The sequence below is a fragment of the Odontesthes bonariensis genome, chromosome 14 (genome assembly GCF_027942865.1).
Source record: "Odontesthes bonariensis isolate fOdoBon6 chromosome 14, fOdoBon6.hap1, whole genome shotgun sequence".
Classification (NCBI taxonomy): Eukaryota; Metazoa; Chordata; class Actinopteri; order Atheriniformes; family Atherinopsidae; genus Odontesthes; species Odontesthes bonariensis.
In genome coordinates this window covers 24,217,404-24,236,740 of record NC_134519.1, presented here as the reverse complement: position 1 = coordinate 24,236,740, position 19,337 = coordinate 24,217,404, and the positions used below count along the sequence as shown (strand labels likewise).

The following is a 19,337-nucleotide window of genomic DNA, read 5'->3' as shown; positions in this document are numbered from 1 at the left end:
CAAAGACAATAATTTGTTTTGTACTTTCTGTTCCTCAAGCATTTTGTTTTTTCTCTTTGACATTTATGGGAACATATTTGACCTAAAATGGCTCTATTACTTACTGTAGTAAGCCCAGAATTTCTTACTTATCATATATTGATACGGACATCTTTTTTTTTTACCTTAAAGGCTAATATAATGTATTAATATTTTTACTCCCAAATTGTTATTTTTGCGGCCATCTGTTGTGTTTAAAACAAACTCCATTAATGTAAATTAGATTAAGACTCCATTTGTTGGCAGCTTTTTTTAATGCAAAGGGCTCATCGATTAATTGGATTTTTAAAATTGAATTTACAATTATTGCCCTCAACAGTATTGAAAACGAGGATCGTATAAAAATTATTGTTGTGTCCCTGCTTCGTCTTTTGTGATAAATGCAGCACATCCCGTCTCACAGGGGCACACTTTGGCCATAAAACTGACTGTGTGGATGTCTAGTTCAGCTTCAGTCAACACGACTTGTATAGAGGAAATAAAAGTCGTAACAACTTACGGAAACGTCACATCGGTGATCCAGTGCTCTGTGGATTGTGAAGGGCTGCTCCCGGTAGCTTCAGTGCAGGTCTCTAAAGCTGGATGGACAGTTGACGAGTCTGTGAAGGCGGTGGCGGACTGTGACGTCAAAATGACGTTTCAGGCATGTGGCTTGCCTTGAAAAGATGGCGCATCGCGTTGTCGTGCACCAGTCGATTTTTGTAACTTGGCTGCGCCAAGAATGACAAACCGGATGGACCAATGTGAGACCAGGCAGTCAGGAGGTGCGTTTTTACAGCACCTGTACGAAACTGCAGTGAAACAGCACAGGGACCAACGTAAACTCCCAAAACTTTGAGATTGTCAGAACTTTGGGGAAAGAGGGAGAGTTCTGTAAGAATGTGTGGAAGAAGCTACAGGACAGATACGTGAAGGCAAAGAAGAGTGCAGAGACTCCAAGTGGTGATGCCGGGGGCTTCAGACATTCACCTCTTTTAACTGAATTAAAAAATTAAAATTATCCGAATACTGCAGCAGTATAATTAATGACAGTATTCCTGCTCTTCATTGTTTTCTTCTCCACTTTCGTCGTTGTAGAGTAGCGGTAACCTTCACGTAGCAGCGCCACCGCAGACGCGGCAACCATGCTAGAGCCTTAAAGGTGCACGAGTCTGCACCCACTGGCCTCCACAGGTACCATGAGACGTTTGATCACTCTAAAAATGTGTACAGTGTGGCATCATTGAAGATTGGGGGTTAATTATGGATGGACATGAAAAAGTTGTGATTTACTAATATCTGGCAGTATGTTGCCAGAGATATTGGGTTTAAAATTGTCGACTTCATGGCAGGAAATTCTCATGTTCCCCATTCTGGATGTTCTTTTGGCAGACACTACCACTTTGTATCACTACAGTAATCTGTGTTCATGTTCTGGAGTATGGAGGTTGAACATAATTTGGTGGCTTTCACTCACTTAGGAAAAAGTTACAAAGGGAGAAATGGTTTGCTCCCTCATCTTAAGAAGTGCCTACTATGTGCTTGCAAGTATGTTAATTTGTCCAGGTTACAGCTGCCAATTTGACATTGTGTCAGAAAGTTGATCAAATCAACATATTTTTAATGAGAATTATCTTTGGTGTTCAGTTGGGATACTTCAACACAAGTGTGTTGGTAGCAGAGGGAATCGGGGAGGGCTAAATGCCTCATCCTTTGAGATCTGGCATCAAAAGTGGCACACTGACCATTCACCTAATTCTCTTGTCAGTCACAGCTGGGCCTCAATGTCAAAAGCATGCATATGTGCACGATTGTTTACTGCCTAGAAGAGACGAAAGCTCAGGTTCAACCTGAAATGATGGAGGAAGTGGTTAAGAAAACAAAGCTAAAGAAAAGCAGTGAGCTAAGCTTTTCCATGACTAAAATGGGGTCACTGAGGAATTGATGGACAGCTCTAGAGAGGATGAAATAGATAAAAGCAACGCGGTGAAGTGTGAAATATGTATCCAACTTTTATTTTTTCTCCAAGTAGTACGCAAGTGGTATCTTGTGGAATACTGACTTCTAAAGGTCTGACATCAGGGTGGATACGTACAGTCAAGTCTTGCTCTCATCAAGCTCAAGCTTTGGTTTGATTAAAACCTCCAGACAGCACAGATAAGCAAACACCTCTGAGTGCTTGTACAGCTACATTTATTCTGTATTGTATAATCCATGCTCTAATGTGGTGTGTGTCTGACACAGCTGACAGGAAATCAGTTGCCTTCATAGTAGCTTGCTGCAAAAGGATGTGAAATTACACCCAATTACTCACCTGCCACAAACACGTGATGACATTTTTTTTCCTTCCTGTAATGATTGAATTGCATGAAAAGTGTTTTATAACTGCTGTAAACGCCATAGTCCAGATGCTAAACAGAAGTTTTCCAATCCAGCTGTTTGTGTACAACTTAAACTGTGTGCAGCCTTTTTGTGCAGAGTTGTTATACTATAGATCACTAGTCAATGATTTAAAAATGAGCTGCCAGAAATTGGCTTCATTTTTGTTTTAATTGTCCATTAGTCGAACAGTAATTCACTCTAATGTAGTCTAAATGAATTACCAAACTAGATATTGGCTTGAAAGACATATTATCAGGTGTTTTTAAAAAAAATTATTAAAGATTAAGAAAAACGTAGTTTGAACCTGAGTTGCTGTATTTACCAGTTTTCAGCATCATTGCCTATTTCTTGTGGTAAATGTATACCAAATGTACCAAAGCTATCAAGTGTAGCTGATCAAATGACCAAGTGTGGAGTTTCACTTTTAAATTTGAATATTTATTTATGTACCGCTGTGCTAATACTCTGCACTGACGTTCAGGTTGTGGTGATATCTATTAATTGTTAAATGATAAGTCAGGGAAAATCCTAAACTGTCAATTTTGTGGTATCATAAAAGACACTCTCTCACTCGCTCTCAAGATAAAGTAATACCGGTTATTGGACAGAGCTTTTTTGCTTAAATACAAATAAACTAAACTAATTTGATGTATACCTTTTTGTATACCTTTGATGACTGCAGAAGCTGCTCGCTTGTTCCTGGTCCTCTAGCTTTTGTTTCAGGTGCTTTTGTTTTTGTAGCTTCCTTAACCCTCTAACCGCCAAAGTCGCAGAATTGCGACATGACGTCAGGATAAACAAAACAGTCTGTAGATAAAATAAACGGGCTTTAAGGTGTTCAGTCCTCCTACCACTAGTTGGCAAACATGTTACCCTTTCAAACAAGACCAAGTTCACGTCATTTTGTAGTTCAGTGTCTTTATAAGGCAGTGCAAAAAGCCACGCGAGCTCAGGTACGGAAGTAGTTATTCAGAGCTTTTCTGTAGAGACGTGCGAGTCGAATTTTTATTGTCAGCGAACTATTAGTGAGTTTTTAACACCATGGCTTGTAAGAAGTTGAACAGTGCGGAAGCATTGAGCATGCTATTTGCCGATTCCGACTCCGAAGGAGAGTTTTTACCTCGTGAGGAGGAGGATCGGACGAGCACTCATGCTTCCCACTGTGAAACTTCCGAAGGCAATGGTGCCGGCATGCGAAGCGAGGCTGTTCTCCAAGCACACACACACACTCCAACTCATTCGGTGCCGTTATCCAACCTCAATGGAGTGGGTGGTAGTGGGGAACGCGGTCGCAGTGTACGTAGAGGTGTTGGTCGAGGAATCAGGGGTGGGAGAAGTGGGTCTGGTATCTTTAGCATGCGCTCCATCCAGCCCCCGGTGCCGCGGCTAGCCGCGGCGCGCCTATCCGCCAGCGCAATGATCCTCACATTTTACCACTTGTTTTATTATTGTATTCCTCATTCCTGATCATTATGAATAAGGTTGAACAGGTTAAAAAAAAAAAAAAATCAATTCAATGTCTTCCACTTCTTGCATGTGTTTTCCTACCCTATGGTAGCCTAATGATGACAGTATTTTACCACTTTCTCCTGTTTTATTGTTGGTTTCCTCCTTATGAATGATGGTAAAAGACAGAAAAATGAAAATAAGTTCAAACATCAAGTCAATATCCACCATTTCCTGAAAAAATATAGGCAACTTTTCGCATGTTTTCCTACTATATGGTAATGATGATATAGTAATATTTTACTACATTATTCTGTTTTATTGTTGCTTTCCTGTTCCCTGATCATTATAGATGATGATAATAGACAAAAAGAAAAAAAAAGTTTTAAAAAAACAAGTTCATAATCACTCAATTCCAATATTTCCTGAACATAATGAGATTCAAAATGGCTGCCACCTGATGACGTCATAATATGCAAATTAGATCAATAATTTCATACCCCACATAAACTATGGATCATGGGCAACATTTTTCTAATGTACAGTAGGCATCTATCTTTAACCCCCTTTCAGCCACCAGCTTTTGAAATATTAATGTCAAAATCCAGTATTTTCAAAAAACAATCTTGGCGCCTAAAGGGTTAAATGAAGCCTGTTTATCACGATTATGTTCTAATCATCTGATTTAAGTTTGTCAGAACATTTTTTTTTCTTATGTTCCCATTATTGTATCCTCATAGTGAACCACTTCAAAGCCATCAGTTTGATGCTGTCTGTGTTGCTGTCATTTCCTGTGTCGCTGTGTGCATGCGACTCATCGTGCAGCTCATGCGTACAAATGGCCAGCTCGGTATCTCTCCACTCTTTGCCAGTCTTTGTACAGATTTTATGGAGCTGTTGGGATGCTAGTTTTGATGCAGAAAATCTCCCAGCTGATCCAGATGTGGTAGAAATAATTGCATTTGCTCTAAAATAATTGAACTATTCAGCTAAATGGTCACCCTTGTAAGCGAGAACCAAAAATATATACCAAAAATACCTTGGCGTGATATACCAAGGTTAAAGCTATGTTTGCACTTTTAACTAAAGATTTTCCAATCCAGACAAAATGAATAAATGTATCATATTAATTTTACTCATGGTCTAACTCTAAGCAAAGTTTAATGACCTTCGACCAGATAGTTTTTGGTGGAGAAATTACACTGCACGTTTTGTTTATAGCCTACATGTTCCAGATGGAGACTACTTTGTGACTTTGATTCATTATTGAACTGACAGTTCATTTAATCATTTTTCTGGGGCTCTGGCTCTGTGGTTCATTAGCTGCTCCAGATAATCCAGTGGTATATAGAGTTTGAAGTTGACATCCAACATTTTGAATTTTGGGTAATTTAAACTTAAAAGTGCATTGACTCATTGTATTTGAATGTCATCTTCAGTGTGCTGGAATCCGAGCGGCGGTTGTGCACCAGGGTTAGTACGGCTCTGTTTATGACTGATGTATAAATTAGTCTGTCTGGACATGTATCAGGTGCCTACAGTACAGTGAAAGTTCTTTGTGTTGGCAGTTTGTCAATGGTTCAGAGAGATATGATGGAAAAGACTTGTTAATCCTATTTACATAAAAAGAGTGGGTTCTCCCATCAGACATTGTGGAAGCCTACAGCACAATGGCTTCCTCTCTTTATTCCCAGGTCATGTTGTGTACTTTAGTAAGTTTTCCAGAAATTAGACAACCAAGAGCTGGTGATGGGACTTAGTGAATAACATTAAATAATGGTTTTCCATAAATAACTTGCATTTACTGGTTTTGTCTATGATGCAGTTTAGTCTTGAGATTAGAATGCCTTTAAGTTCCTCTTTGTTGTCTTTGCAGCTCTGACAAACTGTGGAAGTGTATATTCTGAATTTCTGAAGAGCGCAAGGTAGATTTTGGTGTTGAGTTTGACAGGATCAGATGGTGGAAGGCATGAAAAGGCAGATGGACCAATCAGTTTTATCCAGTTGAGTAAAGCTGAAGAGAAAACACCTGTCTGGTGGCAGGAAGCAGCAGAATGTGAAGTCATGGTTTTTGACAAACGCTAGTAGTTATAATTTTGCAACACAGCTTTGTAGACTGTAGCAAATGTAGAGTCATTGCTGTGTAAAGGACCCATGAGCTGTATTGGATTAAGTCCACCTATTGGCCAGTGCAAGCTGTGTTTGTCCTCAGCAGACTGTACCCTGAAACCCAGCTGTTAGCCTGGGGCTAGTGCATATCTAAAACTTTTACCTTATTGTCAGTTACTGGTGCCTCGACAGTGACGGGACATAATGTGAGAGGATGGGTCATGTTGGGGCACAATTAAGTTCAGTGACAGAAAATATTTATTGGAAAGGAAAACTTGGTGTGCAAACATTAATTGTGTGAGGAAATAATGAATGTCTCATCACGTATACCTGCCGTGTTCTATAATGAACCAATAAGTGGCTGAGGAAAAATGGTGGGAGGGGAGAGGTGGATTGTGGGGGAAGCACGAAATGAGGTGCCGGGGGGAGGGAAACTCTGTAGCACGGTACAAGTTGGCTTGGGTGTTGTTTTTGCAGTGCCTAGAAGCAACAAGCAAACCTCCCCCACCTCCTCCCTGTCCCGGTCTCCACTACACACACTCATTCATGCATGCTGAAATCCACCTACCTTCACCCTCTTGATTACACAGAATGGGGTGTCGCGTTGGCCGTGTAGTCGGTTAGATGTCAGTTTTTTTTTTAACTCTACGGCACAATTGGATCTTGTTTTTTGAAAATAAAGGTACACCCCCAGTATGCGTCTTTCTTTTCTTTTAAACTCTTAGGGAGGAAAAACTGAGACCCACAAGCTCAAGAAAAGAAGGTAGCAGGTGGCTAGTTCCCTTGTCTGAAAACATCTGCCTGGACTGACTAAGTGTTTAGTTAGCCAGCTGAATGGGTTGCTGACTGAGTTGCTAACTCCTGACTGACTGGTGTACGTAAAGGCCCTCTGCCCTGTTGGCTGGCTGATTTCTTGCTGCATGGCAGCTGGTGCTGTTCAAACAGAGTTGCATCTGCTCGGCCCTTTGTTCTAACACACACACTCATAAAAACACACTCAATGACTCCAAGTGTGTGTTGGAAAAGAAAGAAGTTCTTTTGTTTGGTTGTAAAATGGAGTTGGGGGCAGGGTTTGGGAAGGGGGAGGACGCTAATGTGAAAAGTGTATGTTTGTGTGAGTATGGAGGGTTTTTTCCCCCTCATTGGCTGCATGTTTTTTTTCTTTCTGTGCAGGCTTTATTTGCTAAACATGCAAGTTAATCCTGTGCACCCCTGCGTTGGAGCTCAAAAGGGGTTGCTAAAATATTCAGACAGTTTAGATAATGCAACATCTAAAGCATACTTCACATTTTACTAACAAATATCATGATTTAAAATCATCATTTCCTATCAAGGGCTCAGTTGGGTATTCAAACGTTTTAACTTCAAACATAGACCTCTTAGTTCTTGACAAGTTGTTAGTCATACAGTGTTATAGCAGTGTTGCATTGCCCCCGATAACTGAGTGCGATCTTTCCATTCAGCATTTCTTCTAAGGGAAAAAACTGTGTTTCTGGGGTATATTTCCCAATATTCAAAGCTAGATTTGCTATTAGATTTCATAGACTTACTATTGTTGGTCTAAGAAATTAACATCTTTTTGACGGAATCTAAATTAAACAAATACTACAAAAAAAGTAGAGCTTCATGGGGGAAAAAAGTCTACAATTCACTTCTGTCAAGTTATGTTTTTTTTTTTGTTTTTTTTCTTGACTCTTGATTGTTGTAGATTTACTACAATGTTATAAAGTTTTTTTTCACAAGGCTACCCTTTGCTTTTTTGAAAGCCTGTGCTAATTAAACAAATTTCCCTCTTTTCTTTTCCTATGTCTGTCTCTGCAGGGACTTTGATGGGGACCATGGAGTAGAACGCTTCAAATTAGTAGCTATCTGATTAGCTCTTCACCACACAGCACACCTCCCTCCATCTGTGGGCCCACCACCCAGCCATGGCGGACCCAGGGATGTTGAGCTTATTTGGGGATGATGCAGGGCTGTTCACTGATGGATTAGATGGTTTAGGAGACTGCTTTCCTCAGCAGCCAGCTCCTGGCCAAGCCAACCCTCTGTCCCAGCAGACTAATCCCTCTCTGAACCATGAGCACCAGGGAAATAGGGGTTACCACCAGGGGATGATCCATGGTGCTGGGCCTGGCCCAGGGCAACCTAAATTGGGGCAAATATACGACCATGGCCCGTACACAGGGTATGATCAATCTGGTGCCCCTGGAGCACGGATGATGGCCCAGAACGGTCCTACCCAGGGGCAACCAAATGTGAACACAACCATGAATGGCATGGCCTCCCACTACCACAATAACCCAGCTAACTCTAGTAACCCTCACCATGGGTACCAGGGTGATGGTGGGGGAGGAGGAAGCGGGAGTGGAGTTTGGGGCCAACAGCAGCAGAGCAGATCAGCGTATCAACAGGCATCGGCACCACCAGGGGGGGGAGCCAACCAGATGGGGGGCTACCAGATGTCTCAAGGCAGTTATGCTGGGATGCAAGGTCCACCTACATCCAGTGCAGCTCGCATGAACCAACACTACCCTACACAGAGCATGGCCCCCCCTCCTGCTCAGGACCCATCTCACTACTTGGGACATGTTGGGATGGGAGGGGCTCAGATGAGACACCCCCAGCCTCAGCCACAACCCCAGGGCTATTCCAACATGGGTCACACACCTCGATACCCACACTCCCCTTCCAGACAGCCTCCAATCCCCCACCAGCACCAACAGGGTATGGCACCATTTGGGAGTTCTCAATACCCTGGCTATCAGGCCCAGTATGGTGCTATGGGACCTGGGATGGGCCAGGGTGCTAATGCTAATGTCAGTTCAAACACCAGCCAGGCAATGGGACCAGGACAACTTGGCCAGAGGTTCAACCAGGGAACAAGCTCAGCACCAGGGCAACAGGGACAGCGATATCCCCCTGGACCACCTCAGCCCCATCAAACCCATTCTGCCTCAATGCAGCAGCAAGGAGGGCAGCAGGGCCAGCCTATGCACCCCCTAAATCACCCCCAAAATCTGCCACAGCCCCAAAACCAACCGCAGTCCCACCTTGCCCCCCCAGCTCAGGGATCTTACCCCTCTCCTTCATCTATGTCCCCAATGCGGGTTTTGGGCACCCCAACCCCTCCTCCTCAACAGGGCAGACCCCCAAGCGCAGGACTGGCAGGACCCCCAGAGGTTGCAGGATACACAGCCCTGCATTCTCCACCCAATGCTATGGCCCACGCACAGAGAACCCCCCAAACCCCTATATCTGCTCCACACCCCCAACACCAGCAGCCTCACAACATGCCTCCCAATGCAGGGCAAATGTATCCTGGCATGGGGCCGCAGCGTGGTCCACAGATAGGACCAAATAGGCTTCAGCAACAGCAAGGTGAGCAGACAGTTGTCCCTCTCCCATGTTGGATTTTTATTTGGTAATTTTTAACACTCATTAAAGAGTAGATGCACAGACTCTATACAGGACTCAGAAATAAAAGGCTAACAAATTTGTTTTGTGGAGAAATGGAAATCGGAGCATGTACTTGATGTTTGGTACTCGTACCATCCATGTTGTGTCTAAATACAAAACAGAGCTGCTAGCGTTACTTTGGATTAGACAGATGGTTGAGAACATGACACCATGTTGCTTCCAGAATTTGTGTTCACACTGTTTCTGTTAAGATGGTGGAAAAGAGGAGAGAGTAAGGGTATATTTAGAGACACTCCACATACTTGAAGAGGGGAAAAATTTTTTTGCTCTTGAGTTCTCGGATAACAGGGTCAGATGATGCAGCATCCCCAGTGCAGTGTTGGTGGGATGTTGCTCCAGTGCGGTGATCATACCTGAAGAAATTCAGAGATGTCAACATCCAGCATGTCATGTTCTGTTAATCCGATTTTTCTTTCTTTTGAGCCACTCTTTGTGAACAATTTTCTGAAAGCTTATTGAGCTCAAGTTGCTGTTTTTTATTTTCAGAAATTTTTGCTTTTTCTAAATTTAGTCTGGCTTCTGTATTGTAATAAGTTTAATAATCAGTGATATATCTTGAAGTTGCCTTTCTGATTCTACTTGGTGTATCTTACTTAGACATATCAATATTTTTTAATTGATTTGATGAGTGCTAGCTGAATTTCAATTGGTCTGGAGTGGACAGGAGGTCATATGCATGAAAAAGTCAGTATTGAAACTCTTTGGTATCTCTTGTCTGTCTTGCTAGGGCCTCATGAAGCCCCAGTCACCCAAGGGGGCGACCAGCGCCTGCTCCAAGCCCAGCAGCAGGCCTCTCGAAGTGGGCAGCCCATGCAGCCTGCTCCCATGGGTTTCCAGGGTGCACCTATGAGTCAGCATGGAGCCCCTGCCCCAAACCAGGGCTTAGCACCACCCACCCAGAACACTCAGTCACAGCACACACATTTGCCCCCACACCCTCACCACCTGCAGAGCACGCCCCCTCCTTCCAACCAGGCCTCCCACCCCTGGGCTCCACCTCCTCTCGCCTCCCACCCACTCTCTTCACCCCCTCTCACCCCACAGAAAGTGCCTCACATACAGGTGAGTCTCCATAAACACTTTGATGTGGTAACAATGCTGCTAGTGTGCAAGATCAAGACTATGTTCTTTTGTTTTTATGTGTGGGTTTTTCATGTGTATGTGTATATTTCATGTGGGTGGGGGAAATGTGTGTGTTTGGACTCTGAGGGAAGTGTGCTCGTGTTCATTAATGTGTGTACATGACATTTGAGAACACAGCAGTGTATTGGGCACTGGATCATTGGGGTTTTATGTGCGTGTATGTTCTTAATATCAGTGTTCTTCATATATGTGTGTTCTTTCTTTTTTTTCCCCCTTTTGTGTTTGCTGCTGTCGGCCTTGTGTGGTTGTATTTCCGTGTGTGTGGGGAAATGGATTTTTTGCAACTGTTTGCTTCCTGTGAGCTGCATATCCTGAGACATGTGTGCAACACACACTTGCACTCATGCACACGCACAGAGGCGCCACCAGCATAATCTCTCCTCGTTCTTGCTCCCCCTTCTCTGTAGAGGAAACCTCCCTTCCTGTCGCTCCCTCCTCCCCGTCTCCTCTCTTTCCGCTCTCTCCACTTGTGTGTCTGTCACAGTGTTTGTCTTGTTCATTTCAGGGGTGTCATCACTAAGTTAATGTTGTGTAGCCGGATGTGCAGAGAGAGAGAGACAGTTTAGAATAGAGACGGACAATTTCAGAGAAGAAAAAACAAACAAACCGGGGGGTGGGTTGGGGTTCAGATTTTGGAGGATGAGAGATGCACTTAGGTCAAATAAGTTGGAAAACAAGCAAAGATCTCAAGAGGAGTCGTCCAGGATTTCTATGCAAAGCAGAAGACGAGCAGTGTATTTGGAAGAAGTTAGCAGTTTTCAACCGTAACAATCATGTTTGTGTGTGTGAGAGCATGCACAATTGCTATTGCCTGCATCACGTGCCCTTGCCTTCCATTAGCTTGTTTTGTTGCTCAAAGCCCCCTTTCTCCACTGACCCATTCATAGACAATAGCAACCCTGTGGCCACACACACACATACACGCATATAGAGATCTAGTCCCCTTTTTCTCTTCACACTGCTCCCCTTCCCTAGCCTATTATTCCCGACCTCCAAGACTGCATCGCTGTGTTCCGTGGTTGACATTTCAGCCGTCACACTTAATTTATCCAGCACTCCTGACCTAGATGCCAGGTTGACTGGTGAGTCCCGGTTCTCGCCTGGGTGCGCTGCATGCGGTGTCCTGACTAGCTGCAGGCCCGGCAGCCCCCGTTATTATACACACACGCGCGTGCGCGCACTGATCGTGTGGTCCAGAACGGGATGCTGAATCTGTCTTGAGAAATAGGATAGCCTAACTAGAGGAGTGAGACTAATGTACATCTCTGTGTTTGTCTGTGGCACAGGGAGGGAGTTCTCTCATGATGCACTTGTTAGAAAGAGCCACACACACACACACCGATCTAGTCAGTCAGTCATGATGACTGTATGTCTGGTACTCTAAGCTCCATCTGTTCACTAAGCATGGTTATTACACATGCACGCACACACATGCACGAGTGCCTTCGTCAGCAGCTCAAGGTCACAGCTCTGGCAGAGTGCTGTGCTTTGACCTTTATTCTACATCTCACACACACACACACACACACAATCTTGCGTGCAGCACTCTAGTTGACATATAACATGCTTGCCTCGCCCCTCCCCCGACCACTGGCTCAGTCAGTGAGCTGCTATACCATTTACCTCAATAAGATTCTGCAGATTTGAGAAAAAGCTACTCTGTGTTCGTCCGTCTCCTGTTTGTGCTGATTTCAACAAATGTTTATCACCAATTGACTTGGTGTGGTTTCTTTGCTCTAGTTAACTTAAAAGTGGTGTTTTCTTTTTCAGTTTTTTCCCCTGCACTAGCTTTGGTCAGTCGTGGTTCAGATACAAACAGCAGCATGAACTAGATTGTCCAAAGCCTAATTTCAGAGAATCCTTTGACTTACTCGACGCCTTTACACAAATGCTTTTCTTTTATTCTTGCCATCTCTCGTGTTTCTATAAAGTTCAAGTCTGTTTGTTCTGGAAGTGGAAGTCAACCAAGACAGGTGGACATGTTGGTTAATATCACCTATGGATGACCACAGCAGATCAGTTTGGTTTCATCTTGTTCTGAGGGATGACGTACCTCATCAGTGGGATGATACAATCTGCTTTTCGAAGACGTTCAGTAAACGGCATCATCATAGTTTCGATGTAAAATCTACTACAGCTGCTAAGAGCTAAATTATGTAGTAAACGGGGATGGATTTTATTTCTTTATAGGCTCGTTTTCTACATAAAAATCGCCATCTGAGCAAAAACTATGCTTTCCCTAAAATATGGGAAAGTGGTGTGCACTATTTTCTCTATCAGGACTCATTTGACCTTCCTTTTGTCCCTTTGGTCTGTATCATGTCAAAGTCTTCTAAGTATTGGGACAAATGAAATTGAAATGTATAAAGAAATGAGTGTGAAACAATGGATTCAGCTTAGGAGAAAACTGTTTCAGCCAAATAGGTTTGAACCTCAGAGTCAAATGAAGAGTCTGTTTTGCACTTGAAGCCACAATTATGCTCGCCACATTGGTCATTGCGTGATGTCAGCGCAGCACTATAATGGTTTATACAGGCGCTTGAGGCGCACTGGACTCACAGCTGTCTTCATCCTAAACAGTAGGTGTTGCTACTGAGGAAATAAAACGACTATACCGCAGGAATAGCACCAGAAAAAAAATCCTACAGAAAGCACATCATGTCCACACAAACTGAACTACACAACTACCACTTTTTGATTCGATATTTAAAAAAAAAAAATTATTGTATCTTTTTAGGTCTTGATGGGTAATAGAGATGGACTTGCTCATACACTTTGCTGTAGCTCTCCCTGTTTTTCAGACACACCACTCTCGCAGCTCTTGGATGGGTTACAAAAGCTGCATAACTAGCTGAGATGGCACCTAAGTGCACAGCATGTTGGGTATTACGTCATTTCCTTGGGTCAGCAGCTACTCGCAGAAGAGTGACGTAACTTTGAAATAAAAATCCGAATGGGTCGTTAAACCTTAAAACAAAGGGGCACTGAAAAAATGCCAGGGTTGTGTTTTGGGGGAGTTTTACACTTGCTGGTGACTTCAGACCCCCTAGTGTATGCTCTTAAGAACAAAAAGGGATTTTTCTTTTTCCATAATATATCACCTTTAGTGCCTTATGGTTGTTGGTGCAAGCTCTCGCTTGCTGTAACAAGTCTGCACTGGGCTGGATGTTTAAAAATTCATTTGCTGACAGCTAAGTTTCCCAAAGTACATTCAGACGTACACAGATGCCCCTTCTTGTAACTAACGGGTATGAATCAGTAGCCACAGTCAAACATTTTTTGTGGTATAAACTTTAAAAAAAATAGATAAAAAAATCCATTTAAAATGGTGCAGATTTTTATGTTGTCAGTGATTAAGAAATCTTTTGCTTGAGGTCTCTACTTGGTTTTCTTAATAAATCCCAAAGTAATTGCTTTTAGGGATGGAAGTTATTTTTAATGGCACCTCAGCCTTGGATTGGGCAGCAAGAATGAGTTTGCAGTCTACAAATTATCAGTTGCGCATTTGTGAAGAAAAGGGTTTATATTTTAGAATGAAATGGATTCTTGAAATTAGGGTTTGGATGATCTAGTCCTCGCTGCCGTTTGTGTCTGAACCCTGACCAAAGCTAGTGCGTGGCATTAAGTGGATGGAGAAATCACATCTCTTTTACCAGGACAGTTGAGATATACCTCAAATTGTTAAGATTCACACTGCATATCGCCAAACTTGACACAGCAGTCAGGTGTGTGTGTGTGTGTGTTTGTTTGTCGATTTTGGGGGGGGGGGGTTGCACACACATTGTGTGTGACTTCACTGTCATTCTTGTGATTGATTATCTAAGAAGCTTGGCAGGAAGACAGATTTATCTCTTGGCACTGCATCTCCCTCACCATCTCTCTCTCTATCTTTTTGCGACTGTCTCTCTATCCCTCGTTCTTCCTGAGCTACCCTCCCCTCCCCCGTTGGTGCGTCTAAATGGCTCAGTTTACGTGTGTGTCAGCAGGTGTTTGTGTGCATGTGTGCAGGGATTTGTGTGATGTGACCTTGCAGCAGTGTTTGTGTGTGTGTACATTAGCATTTTTCTGATGGAAGTGAACTTTCAGTGATGGCACCCCGACTCTTTCCTCCTCCATGTGAACAAACTGTGCGAAGTGTGCGCGTGTGTGTGTACACCATGGTTGCTGTTGCTGTAAACCTGCTGATGTTCATACACACACCTCATTGACACACTGACACACGCATGTTCGTAATATATACACACACACACACACACATACGAGTACACTCTCTAAGGCACCGTGTCTCTCGCTGTCATGAGACACACACACACACACACACACACACACACACATACACTCCCTTGCTGTGCCTTTTTGAAGTATGGAGATAATTTATTCGTGTCATGATGCCTGATTTCCCATCTGCTACTGGGACCCTGAGCAGCTGGAGAGAGAGAAAGAAAGAAGGAAGGAGGGAGGGAGGGAGGGAGGGACGGAGGGCTGGAAGAGAGGGAGAGGGAGGAGAGGCAGCTGGAAAGGCTCCCAACAGCTGGTAACCAGTTTCCTGTCACAGAAAGCTTACTTGGAGCAAAGAGGAGGTGGAGGGAGAAGAGGCATAGAAATAGGTTTTAGTCTGCAGGAGAGCCAAGGAGGAAAAATGAGGTGTCAGCCAGTTTGTTTACTAAGGTTAGCCTGCTGGAAGTGGGGGGAGGCGGAAACTGTAGCAACGGAGAGTCGAGGATACGGAGAAGATGGGAGCCATACTCATGGATGGATGGATCCCTCTTAACTATCTTCTCTGTTTTCTGCCATTGCCGACAAATTAAATCCGCACATCGCAGAAAGCTTATCAGTATTAACCGACAGGCAGTGTTGAAGCGAGACATCAGCAGACACAGTTCATGTCGCATGACACATTTTTGGTTTTGATATGACTTATTTTGCGATTCTTGATATTGATCATTCATCAGTAAAATAATCAGCAATGATGTTTTCTTAACCAGTTAGGTGTTTTTAAAAACAAAATAACACTTTTGTCATTATCCAAAATACGATTCAAGTAAGGAAGCTTCCTCCAGATAAAGAAATTAAGGCGAATTATCACTGATTGTGGCCGTTTGTTTTGCTTTTGAAATGTCAAAAATAAGATCCAAAAGAAGTCGTATAAAAACTCTTTTGAAGTATTTCCTCGCTGACAGCAACTCTTTAGGTTATTTCTGTGGAAAATGAGTGTTTGGTCATGATATTTTTTAATATTTTTTTTTAAGTCGGTTTAATTTTGAAGTTTCAAAATAACCGAAATTGGTTTCTTTCTCCAACCCTCAGCATTCCCCTTCGGACCTGTCAGGTGATGTCTCAATGATGGTTCTTGACAGGCCAATGGTCGGCGCCGGAGCTCCCGGCCAGCCTATCAGCACAGAGAAGCCTAGCGATCAGGCGACCAAGCCAAAAAAGAAGAAGAAAAAGAAAGCAAAAGTAGTAGATGAAGAGGAAGAAGAGGGGGGCAAGAAGATGGCAAAGGAAGGAGGAGAGGAAGATGTAAAGTCAGCATTTCCTGCAACAGGAAGTGACGCGGGTGAACAGGTTACTGGCACAGGAATTGTAGAAGGAAGTTCAGCACCGGCAGAGGAGAAGAAAAAGCGGAAAAAGAAACCAAAGGAGAAGGTGGAGGGTAAGGAGCCCAAAGAGCCCAAGACCCCGAAGACACCCAAAACACCTAAGACTCCCAAAGAGCCCAAGGAGCCCAAGGAGAAGAAAGCCAAGAGCACCACGCCCAAGGTCAAGACTCCCAAGAAAACCAGGTAGGAGCAGCATGCCCTCATTCACCGTGAATGGTTTGTTTGTGTTTAGGGAAATTTGTGTAGAGGAACTGGATCGGCTAGTGTGGACATATTTGATAATGGAATTTGATATCCAAAAAGTCTCAATGTACTTGGTTACCTTAACTACTAAATTGAAGGTGTTCATATTAGTATCACTTCCTCATAAATATGCACTGAAATAGAAATACAAGTGCTTAGCAGCTTGGGTAGTTACCGGGGGTCGGGACACTACATTTGAAAATATATCGACATGTTTACTGTAGCAAATAAATCATTGAAATGTCTACATTTTGATGTCAGTCCTGGTTAGCCCACATATACCAAAACACAAGCATGAACACACACGTACACACTATATCCATCACTCATGTGTCCAACCAGGAGGAACCAGGGGGTCACAACCTCTTAGCTGCGAACTGCCACACATTGTATTTATATGGGTGTGAGTTGGTGATCACAGGGCTCAGTAGTGCATAGAGCACAGGCGTTTAGATCTGTGGATCAATCACAATTCCCACACGCACACACACACGCTGATCATCAGTGTTAACTCAGGTTGAAGGTGAAACTTGAGCCTGTCTTGTCTGTCAATTCACTAAAAGTGTCACTGACTCAATTGCTCAGTGACATTTATTCAAGTGTTTAAAACAAAAATTTCAGTATCTGTATGAAACAAATTTTAAATCTGAAAAATTCCATTGGGGCTCCAGCAAATGCTATATTGATTTTCACACCAATCACAATTTCCTTAGACGATTATTTACTTAAGTTTTCTAACCTAGAAAAGGATTTTGGATGGGTGAAGTTTTGAAACAAAAAGGGGGGAAAGAGCCATTTTGTTAATTATGTTCTCCCGCATTTAGTGTTCTACATACATTTGAATGTGGCTGTTCAGGGAAAGTTATTAAATGTTTAAAAGCTGTAGGTCCAGATACAGATTTGCTTGGTAGAACTTGTAGTGCTTATCATTCCTTCATACTTTTGGTCAATACCGCCATCAGTTCACTTTGTTTACACCGAGCTCTCATCTTATCCCAGCGTTTTCACTCCGTCTCTATCTTCTGTTATCATATCTGTTTTCACCACTCAGGGAAGCACACCTCAAGTCCTGCCTCACCTCATCAATATTAGTAGTTTTTCGCTTTTTGCTGTTGTGGATGCTTTTTGTCACTGTATCTCAGTCAAAGCTGAAGGACGTTTGTATATGAGAGGCTCTGCGGTTGTATCATTGTGGAGCTGGAAATTTGATCGGACTGAGGAATGTGTCAGGACAGCCCCCCATCTCTCGCCCTCTGTCCCTCAGTATTTCTCATCTCTCCTTTTCCTCTCGGTCTCTTTTATCCCAAGGAAGGAGGAGGGCCATAGCAGGCGGGGGTTCAGCGCTGGGGAAGGTTGGGTGGATGTGTATGCATGCACCGGCCATTGGAAAAGAGTCAATGGGGGGTGGGGTGGGGGAATGAGGGGGCAGCCGTTTTGTGTGTGTATGCATTTCTTGGGGGGAGGGGTCATTGGTAATCTTTGTGGCAGAAAATGGCGTCTAATGATAATGAGGGCCATGCTGCTGACCACTCCACAGCCACAACTGTGTGTGAGAGGCCAGAGGAAACGTGGGGGTGGGGAGTCCATTCTCAGCCCTGTGTGTGTTGGTAAACTAAACTAGCTCTTATCTGTTGTCAGGCTTTCCTCCATCTTGAGTAGAGCTCCCAGGTTAATTTAGCATAATAATGGCTGCTGGCCATTCACTGCTACTCTAAAATGGTGGACATTTGTAATCACCCAACTATCTTTTCTTTTATTCTGTCTTCACCTTACCTTTCCTCTCCCTCCAAGCCCACCTCTTTTTGACGAAGAGGAGCGTATCCTTTCATCTTTTCCTTTCCTACACCCTCCTCATCTTCCCTCTTACTCTTTCTGATTCGTGCCAAGAACTGAGGAGCAAAGTTGTTTTGAGCACACATAAGCAAAGCCATATTAAGTCTCCATATTTTTAAAGGAGGTTTGGCATGGCTCTCATGAAGCTGAGCTCTTCATTAGTCATAGCTCATTATCACAGCCATACTGTATATCTTTAAGTCTTTTTAAGTGTGTTTTTTATGACATTACACAATTAGAAGGGTTCAAAAATTAATCGCATTAAGTATAGATTTTTCTTTTCTCTGTGATGCTTCTTAGCTGCGAGACGTTGCTCCAAAATCAGATGGATTATTGTTACACTTCGACGTTCCTTGAACGATGAGCTTCATTAAACAATCGTCGGTTGTCTCAAAAGTTGTTTCTCACTTGCACAGAAAAACTCCAAGGGCATCAGACGTACATGTTTCGTTGCATTTTGGGGTAACTAATTTGTGATTTCCGTCAGTATTTATAGAAATAAGCCCCCAAAGCTCAGGAGTCTTAAGGCCCACTCCACGCTGCAATATGTTTTCTCTGCTCAGAGTATTTGCATCTTCGTATGAACAAATAAACCTCCTCAGAGCAGGCGAAAGGCTTTGCTTAGTCAGTGTAACCAGGATGAACATTGACTGTTGTTGTTATTATTAATTTTCCCCACTTACCATATTTCCTTTAAAATAAAAACTGGGATTCAATTAAAAGCTGGGCCTTTTATAGTGAATGTTGGTGGGGTTGACAAACGGAGGCTGCCGCCCCCCAAATACAGGCAAGGGAGGAAGGAAAGGATTGGGGAAACTTACCTGTCATTACAGTATGCAAATAATATGAAATAACCATGCAGTTTTAAACATTTTGTTACTGGATTTAGCTTTTGTCAAAGTGCCCTTTTGAGTCCTTCATGTGTACCACCTTGGGTCAGTTCAGTAAGCTTTTTTTGTCTGCACATCTGTCTTGTCTATCTTAAAGGAGAACTCCGGGGCATTTGAAGCGCATTTCCATTGCTAGAGGTTGTCAAATACTGACAGTAGGACACAGACTGGTGCAAATCGGCGCTCCCTGTGCGGC

At 43.2% G+C, this 19,337-nt stretch overlaps 1 protein-coding gene across 3 annotated transcripts in view; it reads left to right on the top strand.

The window, feature by feature from the left end:
- The window catches only part of chd7 (chromodomain helicase DNA binding protein 7), a 70,197-nt gene that overhangs the window by 11,169 nt on the left and 39,691 nt on the right, over positions 1-19,337 (top strand). For all 3 annotated transcript variants that reach the window (XM_075483710.1, XM_075483711.1, XM_075483712.1), the window contains exons 2-4: positions 7,777-9,333; positions 10,160-10,494; positions 15,883-16,358. In XM_075483710.1, the coding sequence (XP_075339825.1) occupies positions 7,884-9,333; positions 10,160-10,494; positions 15,883-16,358 (2,261 nt within the window). In that variant the 5' untranslated portion in view covers positions 7,777-7,883. The remainder of the gene's footprint in view (positions 1-7,776; positions 9,334-10,159; positions 10,495-15,882; positions 16,359-19,337) is intronic.